We start from the raw sequence: 14,467 nt of genomic DNA on the forward strand, positions 1-14,467 counted from the left end.
TCTTTAATTATTAAGAATAATTCCGTGTTGGAAAACCTGACTAGAGTGTCACTTAATAATTCCTGTCAAATTTATCCCTACGGACGCGCTGCTGTCGTGTTTGTATGTATAAAATACCTTGCACTCTTACGAATTTTTTTTATTATGTCGTTAACAGCACGTCTGTTCTTTGTTGACGAGCCCAAGGCGAGTTCTCGTTAACCCGAGGGAACTGGAACGCAGCGTAAAAAGAGGCGGACTTAGTACTGTCGCCATAGTAACTGGCGTCCGACCACAGGGCAGTTGAATAAGTTGGAGTACGAACACTTTTTGCTGTTTATTGTTTTGTTGACGAACATGAATTGTAATTAAATTATTCTTGTGTTTGATACGAATGATGGCACGGAAACTGCCACTTTGACCAAGTTGTCGCTACTTGCTAACGACAAGGGCAAAACGAAGCTAAGCTAGTTGGATGAAGCACGGCTATGCCCAACAATAACCTCCCGCCGGTGCGCCACCTTCCACAGTGGAGCCGAGTCGGGCGTCTCGGAGTGCCGTGCTCGCCTCGACGTTTACCGGTGAACCGACTGCGGCCACTGCCTGTCCTCCCAGCGGGAGACCGAGAAGGGCCAAAGGCGATGACCGACACGAACCCTCGCGTCGCATCGCTGCAGAGGAACATCGAGTTTCTGCAAAACCAACATAAAGAAACTCTGCATAAACTTCACCAAGAAGTGGATCTCCTCAGAAGGGAGAATAAAGGTGAGCAAAACAGTAAAATGTACATTCTGCCACCTATGCTTTCTCAAATTTCATTGTGCATTATAATGACAATAAAAGATTTTCTATTGTGATAATATGATGGAAAGAAATACAATCTTGGTAACTTGGTCGCGCCGGAAGGTAAGTGATTTTCTCTGTTGGAGGTGGACATCAGATTGGTGTCACTTTACTCAATGGGTCTCTTGTTTCTTCGTAATGAACCTTGGTTGCCTCTTTTTTTAATTTTTTTTTTATTTCGATGTTTCAGAGTTGAAGTATAAGATGATTATGGAGGCTCCCAAGCCAATTAGGAAAGGTAAGATGAAGGTTCACTGACACAACAAATGCAAACATAATGACTGTTCATTTTACTAATTAATTTTCATGACAAAATATGGAAAATTTACTTTTTGTTTGAATACAAATTAAAATCAAACAACCAAATAAATCTTGTGTAATATGCCTATTTTTGAAAATGTGTTTTGTGAGTGCGCCATTTTTGTTTAACTCAACCTTATTTACATAATAACCACCCGCCCACTGTTTTTCTAGGTCTGAAACATAGTCAAGTGGGTGTTGGACCTGTCGTTCGTGGAAGAGAACCCACGCAGAACCAAATGCTAAGGTGAATATTTGCAGTTCATTTTCAGCAAACAAACATCTATATATTGAAACTTATTGTCCTTGTTTTTTTGTTTTTGTTTTTGTTTTTTTTAGGTAAAAATATGCCACAAAAGTCAGTTTTAAAATGTAACCAGTTAATAAAACGTTCATAATGGTGACAGTTTGACCTTGAACAAAATGATTCATTCATTCCAATGGAAACGTGTTTTAAAATGACTACAATGTCAACCTAAAAATGTTCTTTACAATATGTTATATGCAGCACCACTATTCTAAACAATGTGTTGAATTCAGATTAATATTGTGTTTGTGGAATATGAATAAAGCAGCAAAATGCACTCATCTCAGTGGACGGCCATTTTGCCATTTGCTGTCAGTGAAAATGGCATCGAGTTTGCTCAGGGCTCCGGTAACAACCAATCACAGCTCAGCTTCCCAATGTTACATGACCAATGTCAGAAAATAAGTGAGTCGTGATTGCTCGTTGGCTGAGCCCTGAGCAACTGTGGTGTCACACAAAATGGCCGCCCCCTGCCACCTTTAAACGAGCATACAACATAAATAAAATGTTTGGGTTGACTTTCATGAAATGCTATTTTTTTTCTCAGTAATCATGTGAACTAACGAATGTAATGTCTGACTCATTGGTCCGAAGCATGGGAGACTGCGTCGAGATTCACGAACCCAACAGACAAACTCGCAGGTCGGAGCAGTCCGGGGCGCTCACCACCTCACTGCAACCTCTACAAGTCCGCAACGGTCCGTCTCATCCACCGCGTGCGTCCACGCTGAAGGAATGTGAGCTCGTCATCCACCAACTATACAATACCAACAGTTTACAGTCTCAGGAAGTGAGTGTGACAGTTCCAAGCGTTTGCCATCTTTTGTCTCTCAATTCGCACCAACACGTTTGTTTCCTTATAGATTGTGCGCTACAAGGAGTTGCTGAGAGATATTGTGCTCAACAAGAGAATCACCCCAGAAAACTTTAATTTGACCAAAGCTTACCTTGTGGATGATATCTGGTAAAGTATCAGAGAACATTGATGTGTTATCCATCACGTAACAAATTCTGATTGGAGGTTTCCGTATTTCAGCAAATCCTCTGACAACGCTTTTCCTAAATTGGATCTCCAAAGTGGAAAAACGTATGTAATATTGTGTCTTGATCATTAACGCTATGTCTCGAATTCTAACTATTCTGCTTAACTTTTTGTACTTTTACCAGTGTTAACATTTTTAGTCCTAATACAGATTACGTTCTGTTGTTGGATGTCAGTGGACTCAAAACATTCTCTTGTACCTTTCCCTATTCAAGGGTGAAAGAAAATCCATCCAGTGTGGTGTTTAAAAATATCCCTTAAAATGCATTTGTAGGCCATCAGGCACTATTTTAGTCAAATCGAATCCTGAAAAAGAACGAGCAACTGCTTTGGTCGTACATCTGACGCCAGTCCATATTTTAGTCAGGGATTAGATGGACATGTACGCATACATACGTGAAACATGCTATCAGTAAGTGTATAAAGTACAAAAAATAATAATAAATCCCCCCCGCTCCAGGTCCGGCGTGACCCTCCCAGCACTCACGCAGAGTCTCAGCTCTTCTGTGTCCGAGCGCCAGAGACGGACTCGTGCTGTGTACAGAGGCCGCGTCAAGGCGATGGTGCGGTGAGAAGATGCAGATTATCACCTCTCGGCACCAACCGCTTTCAGGACAGCCGCGGTCCTTTTTGTGTCCCTGAAGTTGCAAATGACTGAATACAATTTGGAATATGTTTCCAGGCTGATTCAGGGATTTATGGTTTTAAGTGTTGGGGATAAACCAAAGGATTGATATTATGGACAAAAAGGTCTCGGGATGTCAAGTAGTGAATACATTAGGGATTGGGCTGGCCAGATTAGTTCAAGTTTGATACTTTTCTGACAAGTTGCCTTTAGATGTGTTTTCTGTTTTCAACACAAGTACCATCAGAAATCAAACTATCGCAGAACTTGTAAAGTATGTTTTGTTTTTTTAAAGTAAAGTTGGCTTGTTTGACTTCCATAATGTCTTCTTATTTTAGCAGTCCACAAGCGTCAACACTGGGCAGGCAGTAACACAACACATAAATATACAAATATTAACATTATTTAATTTACACGGGGTAAACTCAGCATTACTTGACTGGTGGCAATTATTTTGCTGTCCTTTAGATTTCTAACAGGTTTTTTTTTTGGTTTTTTTAATAGGCAGATGTGGACACATCATCAATGTATGGTGCACCATGCTCTTAACTATCTGATTTTTATCCACATTTGTAAGAGTATAACCATTGTTTCCCCATGTATATCCAAATTGTGTACACAAAAAAAAAACACTATTGTGAAACTTGAATCATGCTGTGTAAATCCATTCAATGTATTTTTCATGCACTGCTCACTGACTGGAACTTGAGGACCTCAGATCTAATCCACCAATCGGATCACCCTAATAGTTTCCTTTTGACTTTATCATCCTCTCAGGCGCTCATTTGCACGTCATAGAAAGTATGAAACGAGATCCTGTGATGATAATTTACCACTCTCGTCAATTGGATAGCGATTTTGTCCTTTCCGCTTGCTTACATGCAAGTTTGATGAGAGGGGGAAATACCACAAACAGCTCACAGTGGTGAAGGTGTTGCCGCATCCTTATAGAGAAACCACCATATTAACTCTTGATAGTGATCACAATAAGTTTGACCTTGCCTTTTTCTTAGTCTGTTTTCAATTTTTTGTTTTCAATTTTCAATTTTGTTTGTCTGATTCCATATTTTCCTTGTTTCACTTACTTTGTAGCATGTAGCATTAGCCAGTCCATGCAGGTCTATTAACATGCATATAGTGTTGCACTGCTCTGTGGCAGCTGCAGCCACAAGGGAAATGACTGAAACCTCGAAACACCAGAATAAACAAGTTTGTATTTTTTTTCTTCCTTTTATCTCTTAAGTGGAACACCATTGGATGGCTTGTCATGCTAATTCACTCTTATCTAATTCTTTTCATTGCTATTGCTATTTATTGAGTATCCTTTAAGACACCCTGCCTTGCTAGTATTTAACAGCTTTATACCCAATGCCCACCAGCTTTTTGTTGAAAGTAAATAAAATTGTGTTAGCTATGATGTTTGAATGAATTCCCCAGCAATATGTAATGGAGCTAAACATTGCCTCAAATAGTATTGCTAATTTGAATGGGGGCTATTTGAGCTGCGAAATTATTAAGCCTCCAATATATGTCTGCAATCAAGATCATTGCAGGTGTTTTTCCACTGTGACAAGACACTCTAAAAGTGCCTAAAGCCAATGCACAAGCTGAAACGAAGATGCATTCGGGGCCGGGGTGTTTGCTTAGATAGAATGTTGTAATTGCACCGGATAACCACTGAAAGGGGGAAAAACAGTTTAACATTCTATGTATTTTACTATTCTCCATAACTGAGTACTGTACATAGTTCTTACATAAGTTTATAGCAATTCTCTATAGTCTATAGTGTATTTACAAACAAATCTCTGAATGTACTTTAGGTCAATTATCTTACAGTAGTTAAATGTTGGCTATTGATACGTATTATTTATTTAATTGACTTTTTTTGTAGTTGGAGTAACAAGTTTGAGAACCACAGTTTTAACGTCACTGCTGCGTCATGGCACTATGATTGACAGCTCACACCGGGGGTGAGGGGCCGGTTCAGCTTCGTCACCCGCCCACCCCTTCTCCTCTCCTTCCTTCCCTCCTTTCCTCCCTCTCTCCCCCCCTCCTACTACCACCTCCCCCTCCGGGCGTCAGTGACGTGCTGCACTTTTGAGAGCGGGACCTGCCCTCCCGTCGCCATTTTTTAGTCTCGTACTCGCACTCCTCGGCGGCCCTGTAGAGGCGACGAGCGAGAAGAAGAGCAAAGTACTGTACTGCGGAAATCTTGACTCCGAGACATATTGGCGACGCGCGCGCCACCGCTCCGGTGTCACGTGCCTGACATGCACGCGCACGAGCCGAGCCGCTGTTGTGAAATAATCTCGTGTGAAGAAGACGTGTGGCGGGCCGCCATTTTTCTCCTCCGCCGCCTCCAAAGTCCGCTCCGACTCGAGACGGGGGCTGGGAGTAGGCCTTTCCGCGACGCGTGTACCTTAGCGTGAAACCGAGGAGCTTCTGCTAAATCATTTTCCCCCTCCGACGGCGTTGAACCGACATGAGGGATTACCAGACCAACAACTGAGGCCACTTCTCCACCCCCCTCCTCCTCCTCTTCTTCTCAGAACAGACACTGACCGGAGGAGATAAATTACCAGACGAGAATCTTGGGTGTCTTCTCGGAAGGAGGAAGCAAAAGAGGAAGCTTCATTGATCATTTGTTGCTTTGGCGCGCTCCATGTTTATTTGTCGTAAGTTTTTTCCTATCTTGACCGCTTCCACCGAGCCTGCTTACCACAGCAACCGCAGCATGGTCCAAAGTTGGCACGGACCAGCCTGTTTGTGAGCACACAGGTAGTTTCCTTGTAGGTGCCTCTGAAGCTTGACAGCCTCTAAGGTGGAGGGGCAAACGACCTGCCCTGCAACCTCCAATTTGCAGTGATTAGTTGTCTCTATACAGATCCCAGGTTGTGGCATTCTCACCTGTAGACTGACTTTAACTTATTTTTAAACAGAGATGTCCACTGCTCGCTTTGACTCATCTGATCGTTCGGCCTGGTATTTTGGACCCGTGTCCCGCCAAGAGGCACAGAATAGACTACAAGGACAAAGACATGGCATGTTCCTGGTCCGAGACTCATCCACCTGCCCCGGGGACTATGTGCTGTCGGTTTCCGAGAACTCCAAAGTGTCTCACTATATCATCAACTCTTTGCCCAGCAAGAGATTTAAAATCGGAGACCAGGAGTTTGAGCACCTGGCCGCCCTCTTGGAGTTCTACAAAATCCACTACCTGGACACGACCACGCTGATAGAACCAGCTCCCAGGTAGGCGAATCGCAAAATACACGCTGCCATATAAGATTGCCTGCAGATCGACGTGATCTGGGTTGGCTATTTTTATCAGAAGTAACCTACTTTCAGTCAGACTGCAGACTGTTATGTCATGTAGGATCAAGACAGATCTGGAAATGGTGCACATGGCTGCACCACAACTACACATGTGCTCCATGAGTTACGAATTGTAATTTATTGTTTCTTGTTTGACCTGGATTGTTTCTTCACGAGATGTGCAGTTCTGATGTCTAAAGGAAACATATTTTTGTGGTCCAACTTTGATACTGTGCAGAGTGTGATCCTTTGGAATTGAACACAACAAACTATTTTTCATTTGTTTACATAAGAGTAAAAAAAACACACAAACTGTTCCAAGGCTTCATCTTATTCATACAATTTTCTAATTTTGTACAATGATAAAAGTTAAATTCAGGATTATCACTTGTTAAGCAGTTGCAAAAAAAACTTTCCTGTCTGTAAGGTAATAATAGGAAAAAGCCCAAAATGTTAATGATCGTCGTAGCGCAAAAGACAAGCAAAAATATGTAATTGTCGTCATGTGTGACATTAGGTTGATTAACGAGACTTGAGCGACTTGCAAAATCTCAGCATCAAATCGTTAACATGAGCATGTGGCTTGTGATGTTAATTGTTACTAAATCATCAAGCTCCCTGTAATGGGCTAAACACAATCAAACGTGGTACAAACCTTACCTTATAGTACTGCTTTTGGCTTTAAGTTCCTGTTTTCGTGCTATCGTCATTTTTAATTTCCTCTTTGGCTTATCACCACTGATAACATTGTGCCAAGCCTAACAGAACAATATGTAGACCCTCTTTGTTGTCTTCCAGTTTGTGTTGCATTTTGAGGGTCCAAAGAACCATGGACCAAAAATTGTATCACATTTCCTCAAGACACATTTTTAACTAATTATGTGGGAAAATGCAGATGTATTGGAGGCTGGGGGTGAATTTATGTCAGGGGTGTCCAGACATTTTCCTCCAAGGGCTACATACAGAAAAATCAAAGGATTCAAGAGCCACGTTGAAAATCATCGATAGTTAAGCAGTTGCATGTTGTTTCTTATGTTTGTTTTTTTTTGTTTTTTTTGTATTTATTATTATCTCTACTGGAACATTATCTACTTTATATAAGGAAAATAGTTTAAGGTTTTACCAGATTTTGCAGTGGTCTACACCCTGGAAGACATCATTTAGAAAAGCTCTATAAACTATATAAAACAAAATTATTAGCAACTAATGTCATTTTTAGTGTAAGTCGTGGGCCGCTTAAAAATTGACAATGGGCCACGAATGGCCCTGGGCCATAGTTTGGAACTTCGGATGCCACTGATTTCCATTTTTCAAGGTAAGGATTGGCGCTCGGTTGGCTAAAGTACCTAGCGATGTAAGAATATGTGGTTAGTTAACGCTGTGCTTACAATTACGTTTATATTTATAGCCTTTGTTTTTCATACAAACTTATTGTAATTGTGACTAGGGGTGTGAATTGCCTAGTACCTGACGATTCGATGCGTGTCACGATTCGATTCGATACCGATTAATCCCGATACGAATTTATAAGTCGATTGTTGCGATTTTTTTTCATTCAAATTTTGAAAATACTAATCAGTAAGCTTGTAGAGTGTAAGATTTATATGAAAATGTATTATTTATTTATCTGAAATTTCAGTCTTATAGAGGTTGTAATCTGTTTTATGTTTGAACAGCATTAAAATAAAATATTAAGGCTTAATGTTCCGTTCATATAACATTCTTCCATGCTCAAGGTGTGAATCCTAACCCGAAGTCAGACGTTTTGTTGAATATTTTTCCATTAAAAATGGAAGTTTAAAAATCGATTCACACACACAAAAAAAACAAAACAACAAAAAAAAAAAGGCAATGATGATAAGACGTTGAATCGGTAAGACTACCGAATGAACAATTCTGAGCTCTTAAAAAAAAAAAAAAAGAAAAAAAATCGATTTTTTTTTATTGAATCGATTCGAGAATCGCGCGATGTAGTATCGCGATATATCGCCGAATCGATTTATTTTTTTTAACACCCCTACTGTTTATATCATATACCACATGTGTCATTCATTCTTGGAATTATATCCCTGTCCTTTCTCATCATCTCAAAGGTACCCAAGCACAGTGAGCGGTCCGATCCAGCCCTTGGGCGGCCAAGAAGACAACCTGGAGTATGTTCGGACTCTGTACGACTTCACCGGCAGCGACGCCGAGGACCTTCCCTTCAAGAAAGGCGAGATTCTCATCATCCTCGAGAAGCCGGAGGAGCAGTGGTGGAGCGCCAAAAGCAAAGACGGCCGCGTGGGCATGATCCCGGTTCCCTACGTGGAGAAACTGGTACGACCCTCGCCACACCCGGGCCAGCCCGCCCTCGGATCTCGCAACTCCAACAGCTACGGCATCCCCGAGCCCTCGCATGCCCTCGTCCACGCCTACGCCCAGCCGCAAACTCCGTCGCCGCTGCCTCCGGGCACTCCTGGCGCTGTCAACACTCCGCTGCCGTCCGTGCAGAACGGACCTGTCATGGCTAAAGCGATTCAGAAGCGAGTGCCCTGCGCCTATGACAAGACGGCTCTTGCTTTAGAGGTAACAGAAGACACCGTTTCTGTATATTACAACATTGTGCTCTTGGAATTATTGACAACAGTAGCGTAATCGGAGGTATCAGAGGTAAAATAGAAGTAGGAATATGGACCACAATATCACAACTGACAACCATCAGTACAGTATTGGTGAAAGGGGAATGTTTTAACTGATTTGCTCCCAAAAACGTATAAACACGTTCTATTATAAGTATTGCCATGGTCCCAGAAATCTATTTGTTTGTTTTGTTTATGCTAGAGCATACAGAAGACTTTGATGCAGCTTCTGACCTGAAGTGGTTGCTTAAAGCAATGGTAGTTATTAAAAAAAAAAAAAAAAACTAACAAAAAAAAAAAACGGCCAGTCAGTGGCAGTAGAGTATAAGAGATCAACCAGGGCCACGTTGCAACAAGCTGTTTTCCCCAATGTTTTCAACAGATTTTTGAATAATGAGGAAACTTAGATATATTCTAATGCTCATCGCATCAAAACCGAAACAGATACAAATATGCTTTTTTTTCCTGATGAAAGAAGAGACTAATCTTTCTTTTGGTAGGTTCCATGTTTTGATAACAATAGAACACAATATTCTGTGGGCCTTGCGAAATCAGTCAAAATCCAGTAAAACGGTTGGGGGCAAATGGGGTTGCTTCAGTGAAAATGACTGGGAGTGATTGAGTTGATGATAATAGTAATAATAAAAAAAAAAAATACTTTAGAAAAAACTGCAGTGACCCAAATGAATTTTCTTGCCTGTAACAGCCCACTAAAAATGACAGTGATGAGTCAAAAGTCATAAATGGTTTCATTCCTAGTCATGATTGCTGACGCGTGAAAGGATTTGTAACTTGCAGATCAGCTTCCACTGCTGCCTACCTGTTGAAACATGTCATTTGATGCAAAATGTGCACATATCGAATGCATAGGGGCTCCGAGGTGCTTTACTTTACTCGCTGGCACAGACAATATGTCTACTCCTTTTACTGGCATCCATTTCAAGAGTAGTCCTATGTTGTAGAATATTGGATACAACACTGCATATAGCAAATGTGACAACTTAGATTGTAAGGACGGACGTACATCCCGGAACAGAGATGGTGTTTTTCATTCAAGTGTAATGATGTAATTGCAAGGTCAATTAACTGGCTGTGCGAATTGAAGGTAATAGCGAAAGATAACCGTGTGGAATTTGGTTGACGAAGCACTTTTTGGGAGAGTTTGCAGATTCAATTTGTGTGGCGTTCAGAGCCACAGTTGCAACTTAATAACTTAACTAATTACAAAGATAAACATGGCCCTGGGCGTTGTCATTTTGTGTGGGTTGGCTATCTACACAAGTGTGTGTTAAAAGATTTGATAACCTCTTTGTTCTCGTTTAAAGGGGATCTAAACCCAAGAATAGACATTTCTTGTAAGAATGCGTTGTATTTGCCACCACTATTGTCATCAGTTATTAATCAGCAACCCAAAAAGGTCGGTGAGAAAAACCTCAACTCCTCTCATTGATATTGCCCATTATTTGATTAATCGATAGAATAATTGATTCTAAAAGTAATCAATAGTGACAGCCCTCCTTTAAAAACATGTAATTGATTTTGAGTCCAAAATGAAACTTTACAGCAAATAGCTTATCATTTTAGATTGGAAACAAAAATCTACACAAGAATTAGCAGTTTTCCAAGTGTTAATTCAATGATTATCCTCACGTTATTTAGGCAATCAATATAATAAAGCTCTAACCATGCATTGTGGTTGACTGCCTGCTGGTTGAGAAACTGTTTGATTAAATGTAAATATGTGACGATCAGGTTCATTTAATTCATTCATTCATCATTCATTTCTTAACATTTTTTTTTTGTCTATGTAAGAGACAGTGCAATTTTAGTTTTTCGCATTCTTGTCATTTCCTTCCTTCCCTTCATTGGCTTATTGTTTCGTTGTCTGATGTCCATTTAAGCCAAAAGCACAAATGGCGTACCTTCACATGCGCTTCTGTGTGGCTTTTCCTTCACTCTAATCCTGATCAAGACCATATGGTGCAATCAGAATGGGGTTGCGTTCGTGTCACGAACCCATCCAAACAGGAGCCCGCCGTCTGCTAAAACCACTTCTGTTTTCAAAATGTAGTAAGTCTGTTTTTATTGCTTTGAACTCACACTGTTGACTACTTACAGGATTTTTTTCTTTATTGTGGAAATGCTTCAGCATTCCCACGTGTTATTGTGATTTCTTTTTTTTCTTTTTTTTATTCTCCACATTTTTTTGCTGTATAACAACTCCCACATAATACTTCCAATTAACATTGTCTAAATTTCAACTCGCTTCAAAAATTCATGCCTCCCACGGTATATATATTGTCTGATTCCACATTACTTACAGTATTTGCACAATTTAACATTCAATATCAACTTCACCCCATTCATTTTCAATGGGACAGACATTGATCTTTTTCTAAGTATCACTTCCCACACCCACTTCCATACATATAATATAACATCATCATTACCAGGTGTCTGATACTGCTCGGTGGCACAGTTGGTAAAGCGCTTTGTCCAGTAACCAGGAGGTTAAAATTTCATAATTTATCTCTCAATTTACTTCATAAGCATTCAAATCTTAGCATTCAGCTTTCAGCATTCCCATGCAATTTCTCCAGAAGTCTAGTTATTATTATTATTATTATTATTGTTAGTATTATTATTATTATTATTATTATTGTCATTATTATTGGAGGAATTTTGTTTTATTTTTGGACCGTATGGATTCTTGTTGCGTTTAATTTTTGACATTGGCTGAAGTAGTAGAAAGCAAGCTGCTTTTTTTTATTTTTTATTTTTATTCTAGTCTACTGGAAGATGCATTGATTTGAATGTAATCATCCATTTGGCTACGTAACTTAAGACTGCTTGTTTCCCTCCTCAGGTGGGCGACTTAGTCAAAGTGACGCGGATGAACATCAGCGGTCAGTGGGAAGGAGAGGTGAACGGACGTCGGGGTCTCTTCCCATTCACCCACGTGAAAATCCTAGACCCCCAGAACCCGGACGAGAGTGACTGACTGACTGATTGACCTCCTTGCCTGGACTGAGCTGTACGTGAGTCCGCCCCCGTCCCCCGTCTACCACCTGTGTCACCGTGTGCTTTTTCTGCTTGGGGCATGAAAAGATCCTCCGTACCCACCAATCCCCTCGCTGTTTCTCTCTTCTTGCCACTGCTGTTGCCGACTGCTGCAAGGCTTTGACTGTTTACATCCATCCAAACTAAAAGCGGACTCCCCTGACTAGCAGTGTTGGTACACCAGGTTCCATTTCATTTCCACATCTCTAATGTATATTTAGCACATGACATGTTTTGAGAGTGTGTGTGTGTGTGTGTGTGTGTGTGTATGTTGTGATTATTTGTACAGTGTGGGGAGGGGGTCAATGATGCAATGTGATATTTTCTCTGCGCATTTGAATCTTAAGCACACACATGACTGCCTAAGTTGATGTGTAACCCCCAATTTCCTTGTCAATTAGTGCCACCTGGGTGACAATTTGTCTAATTTGGACAGGATGTATGTAGGCGGGGTGTCTTCGCATGTCTCCGAACGCAAGTTGTGCGTCGAAATGTGCTGCAAGCTAATGGCGCCGAGTTTTGTGACTGAGTGTCCAACTATAGCAGTGGGGGAAAAAAACTAGTAAAAATTTTCACATAGAAATTCTAAGTAAATTTTGCCAAGAGATTTGAGTACATTTTAGCATTATTATTTTTTTTTAAGCTACTCAAGCGTTGAAGAACAAATCCACAACCTTCAAGTTGCAAGACAGACGCTTACTCTACCACTTGAGCCATGTTGCTCCTGCTGTGTATTAGAATATTGATGGAGTCAGGCGGAATCCTTGTTCTGTACCAAGACCCGGTTTTTCTCATTTTGGACACACACGAAATGCAGTACATTGGCAAACAAAAACAGTGGCATGGTTCATGTGGTAGAGTGGCTGTCTGCCAAGCTGAAGGTCATGAGTTCGTTTCTCAACACTTGAGTAACTTTTATTTATAAAATAATAATAATAAACTGGTAAAATATACTCAAAATACAACTTAAAATTTCTTTAGAATTTCTGAGTGAAAAAACTTTCTAGTTTTAAGTAATTATTATTTTTTTTAATATATATATAAACGGTGAAGCATGTGTGACATGTGGAAGTGCAGGTGAGAAACATCCCCCAAGTCTGTAAGCCAATGAGAGCCCATACATGCCTTGTTTCTGAGAAAGAATGATAGTGCATGTTTTGTTTTTATTTTTTATGATGATGTTACTTAGTTCAAATTTTAACCACCTTTTATTCTTGGGCCTGTGCAGCGGTTGATCTTTATGCAAGCTGCTTCATGTCAATTGTGGAAATGTTGATTCTGTTTGAACTGTAGGAGCCCCGCCCACACGCACACCTGACATATCTGCTGTAAAAACAAATAATAATAATGATGACCTGCCTCTTTGTCAGATACTATTTTTGTTCAAATTGTTTTATTTGGTCAGATGAGTTGCTGTGACTGATGTGAGTGATGCCGTTGAACAAAAAGGGAAACCGGCCTCTCGGCCAATGAGACGCTTGTGGCCACATGCTGCTTTGTCGTTCATTTCTTCATTGTAATTTTTACTTTGACTGCCTCCTGGTCTTCACACTTGATCCAATCTACTAATTAAGCAATACACCCCGATTGTCCTTGAGGTGGACTTCTCGTGCTTCTGAGTTGTTGTTTTTTTAATGGCATTAACAGTATTACTGTGTCCCCCAAACTCCTAGGAAAAGCCTGTCTTTTACTTAAGGATTAAGAATTGTGCCTTTTATTTTCTTATACCATTGACGCGTGTTAATATTTACCATGGTTAACACCTGTGCTGGTATTGACCCTTTATGTACAGAACAAGTAAATAAAATTTACATCTACTACTTGAAGCTTTCTGTGTGTTCTTCTCAAGCACTAATAATGACAGTTCCACTTTTTTTTTCTTCTTTTTTTGGTGGCTGCGCCCAGGAGAAAGGAAGCAATTAATGAATTTTAATGAAGTGCTAATAAAAGAAAGTCAGCTGACCCAGACGGCAGATGGGGAAACTTTTCAAGGGCAGCGTCACGGTCGCATGTTTGCTGTTTTCTTCAACACCTCTAAACAGGAGTGGCGCTCAGCCCTTTAGGGGAAGCAACGACCCAACAGTTTTAACACTAGCTTTTAACTCATGTTTGATTGTAGGATGCAAATTTTATGTTTTAATTGGGGCCCATGCCCCACAATATTTTGCTGGGAAAACTAATTCCATAATATTTGGGTGAAACACATTTTTCAAGTAATTTTAATAGATTTATAATCTATAGTTTTGAAAAATAATTTATATATAATATTAATTAAAACTAATACTGTTGATTTTTACTTCAGTGCTTTGAGATTCACCCCCAAAGAAAGGCAACAGATAATGCTCTAATGTGCCATCAAATCGATGTAGTGGTGT

General features: G+C 40.3%; 2 protein-coding genes across 3 annotated transcripts; both read left to right on the forward strand.

The window, feature by feature from the left end:
* Positions 1-200: 200 nt before the first annotated feature.
* Positions 201-4,317, forward strand: LOC144002276 (coiled-coil domain-containing protein 74A-like). The gene is made up of 7 exons (XM_077497348.1): positions 201-744; positions 1,013-1,060; positions 1,297-1,369; positions 2,024-2,219; positions 2,293-2,393; positions 2,466-2,516; positions 2,932-4,317. The coding sequence occupies exons 1-7, from the start codon at positions 468-470 to the stop codon at positions 3,041-3,043; spliced, it is 858 nt and encodes a 285-aa protein (XP_077353474.1). The 5' UTR covers positions 201-467; the 3' UTR covers positions 3,044-4,317.
* An 814-nt stretch (positions 4,318-5,131) lies between these two features.
* crkl (v-crk avian sarcoma virus CT10 oncogene homolog-like) lies at positions 5,132-13,912 on the forward strand. 2 transcript variants are annotated; one of them, XM_077497493.1, is made up of 4 exons: positions 5,132-5,874; positions 6,036-6,348; positions 8,505-8,979; positions 11,899-13,912. In XM_077497493.1, exons 2-4 carry the CDS (start codon positions 6,038-6,040, stop codon positions 12,031-12,033), a joined length of 921 nt encoding a protein of 306 aa, XP_077353619.1. In that variant the 5' UTR covers positions 5,132-5,874; positions 6,036-6,037; the 3' UTR covers positions 12,034-13,912. The 2 variants fall into 2 exon arrangements, with proteins under 2 accessions (XP_077353619.1, XP_077353618.1); XM_077497492.1 differs by having other exon boundaries at positions 5,134-6,348.
* Positions 13,913-14,467: the final 555 nt, after the last annotated feature.

This window comes from Festucalex cinctus, chromosome 15 (assembly GCF_051991245.1).
Source record: "Festucalex cinctus isolate MCC-2025b chromosome 15, RoL_Fcin_1.0, whole genome shotgun sequence".
In the NCBI taxonomy this organism is placed as follows: domain Eukaryota; kingdom Metazoa; phylum Chordata; class Actinopteri; order Syngnathiformes; family Syngnathidae; genus Festucalex; species Festucalex cinctus.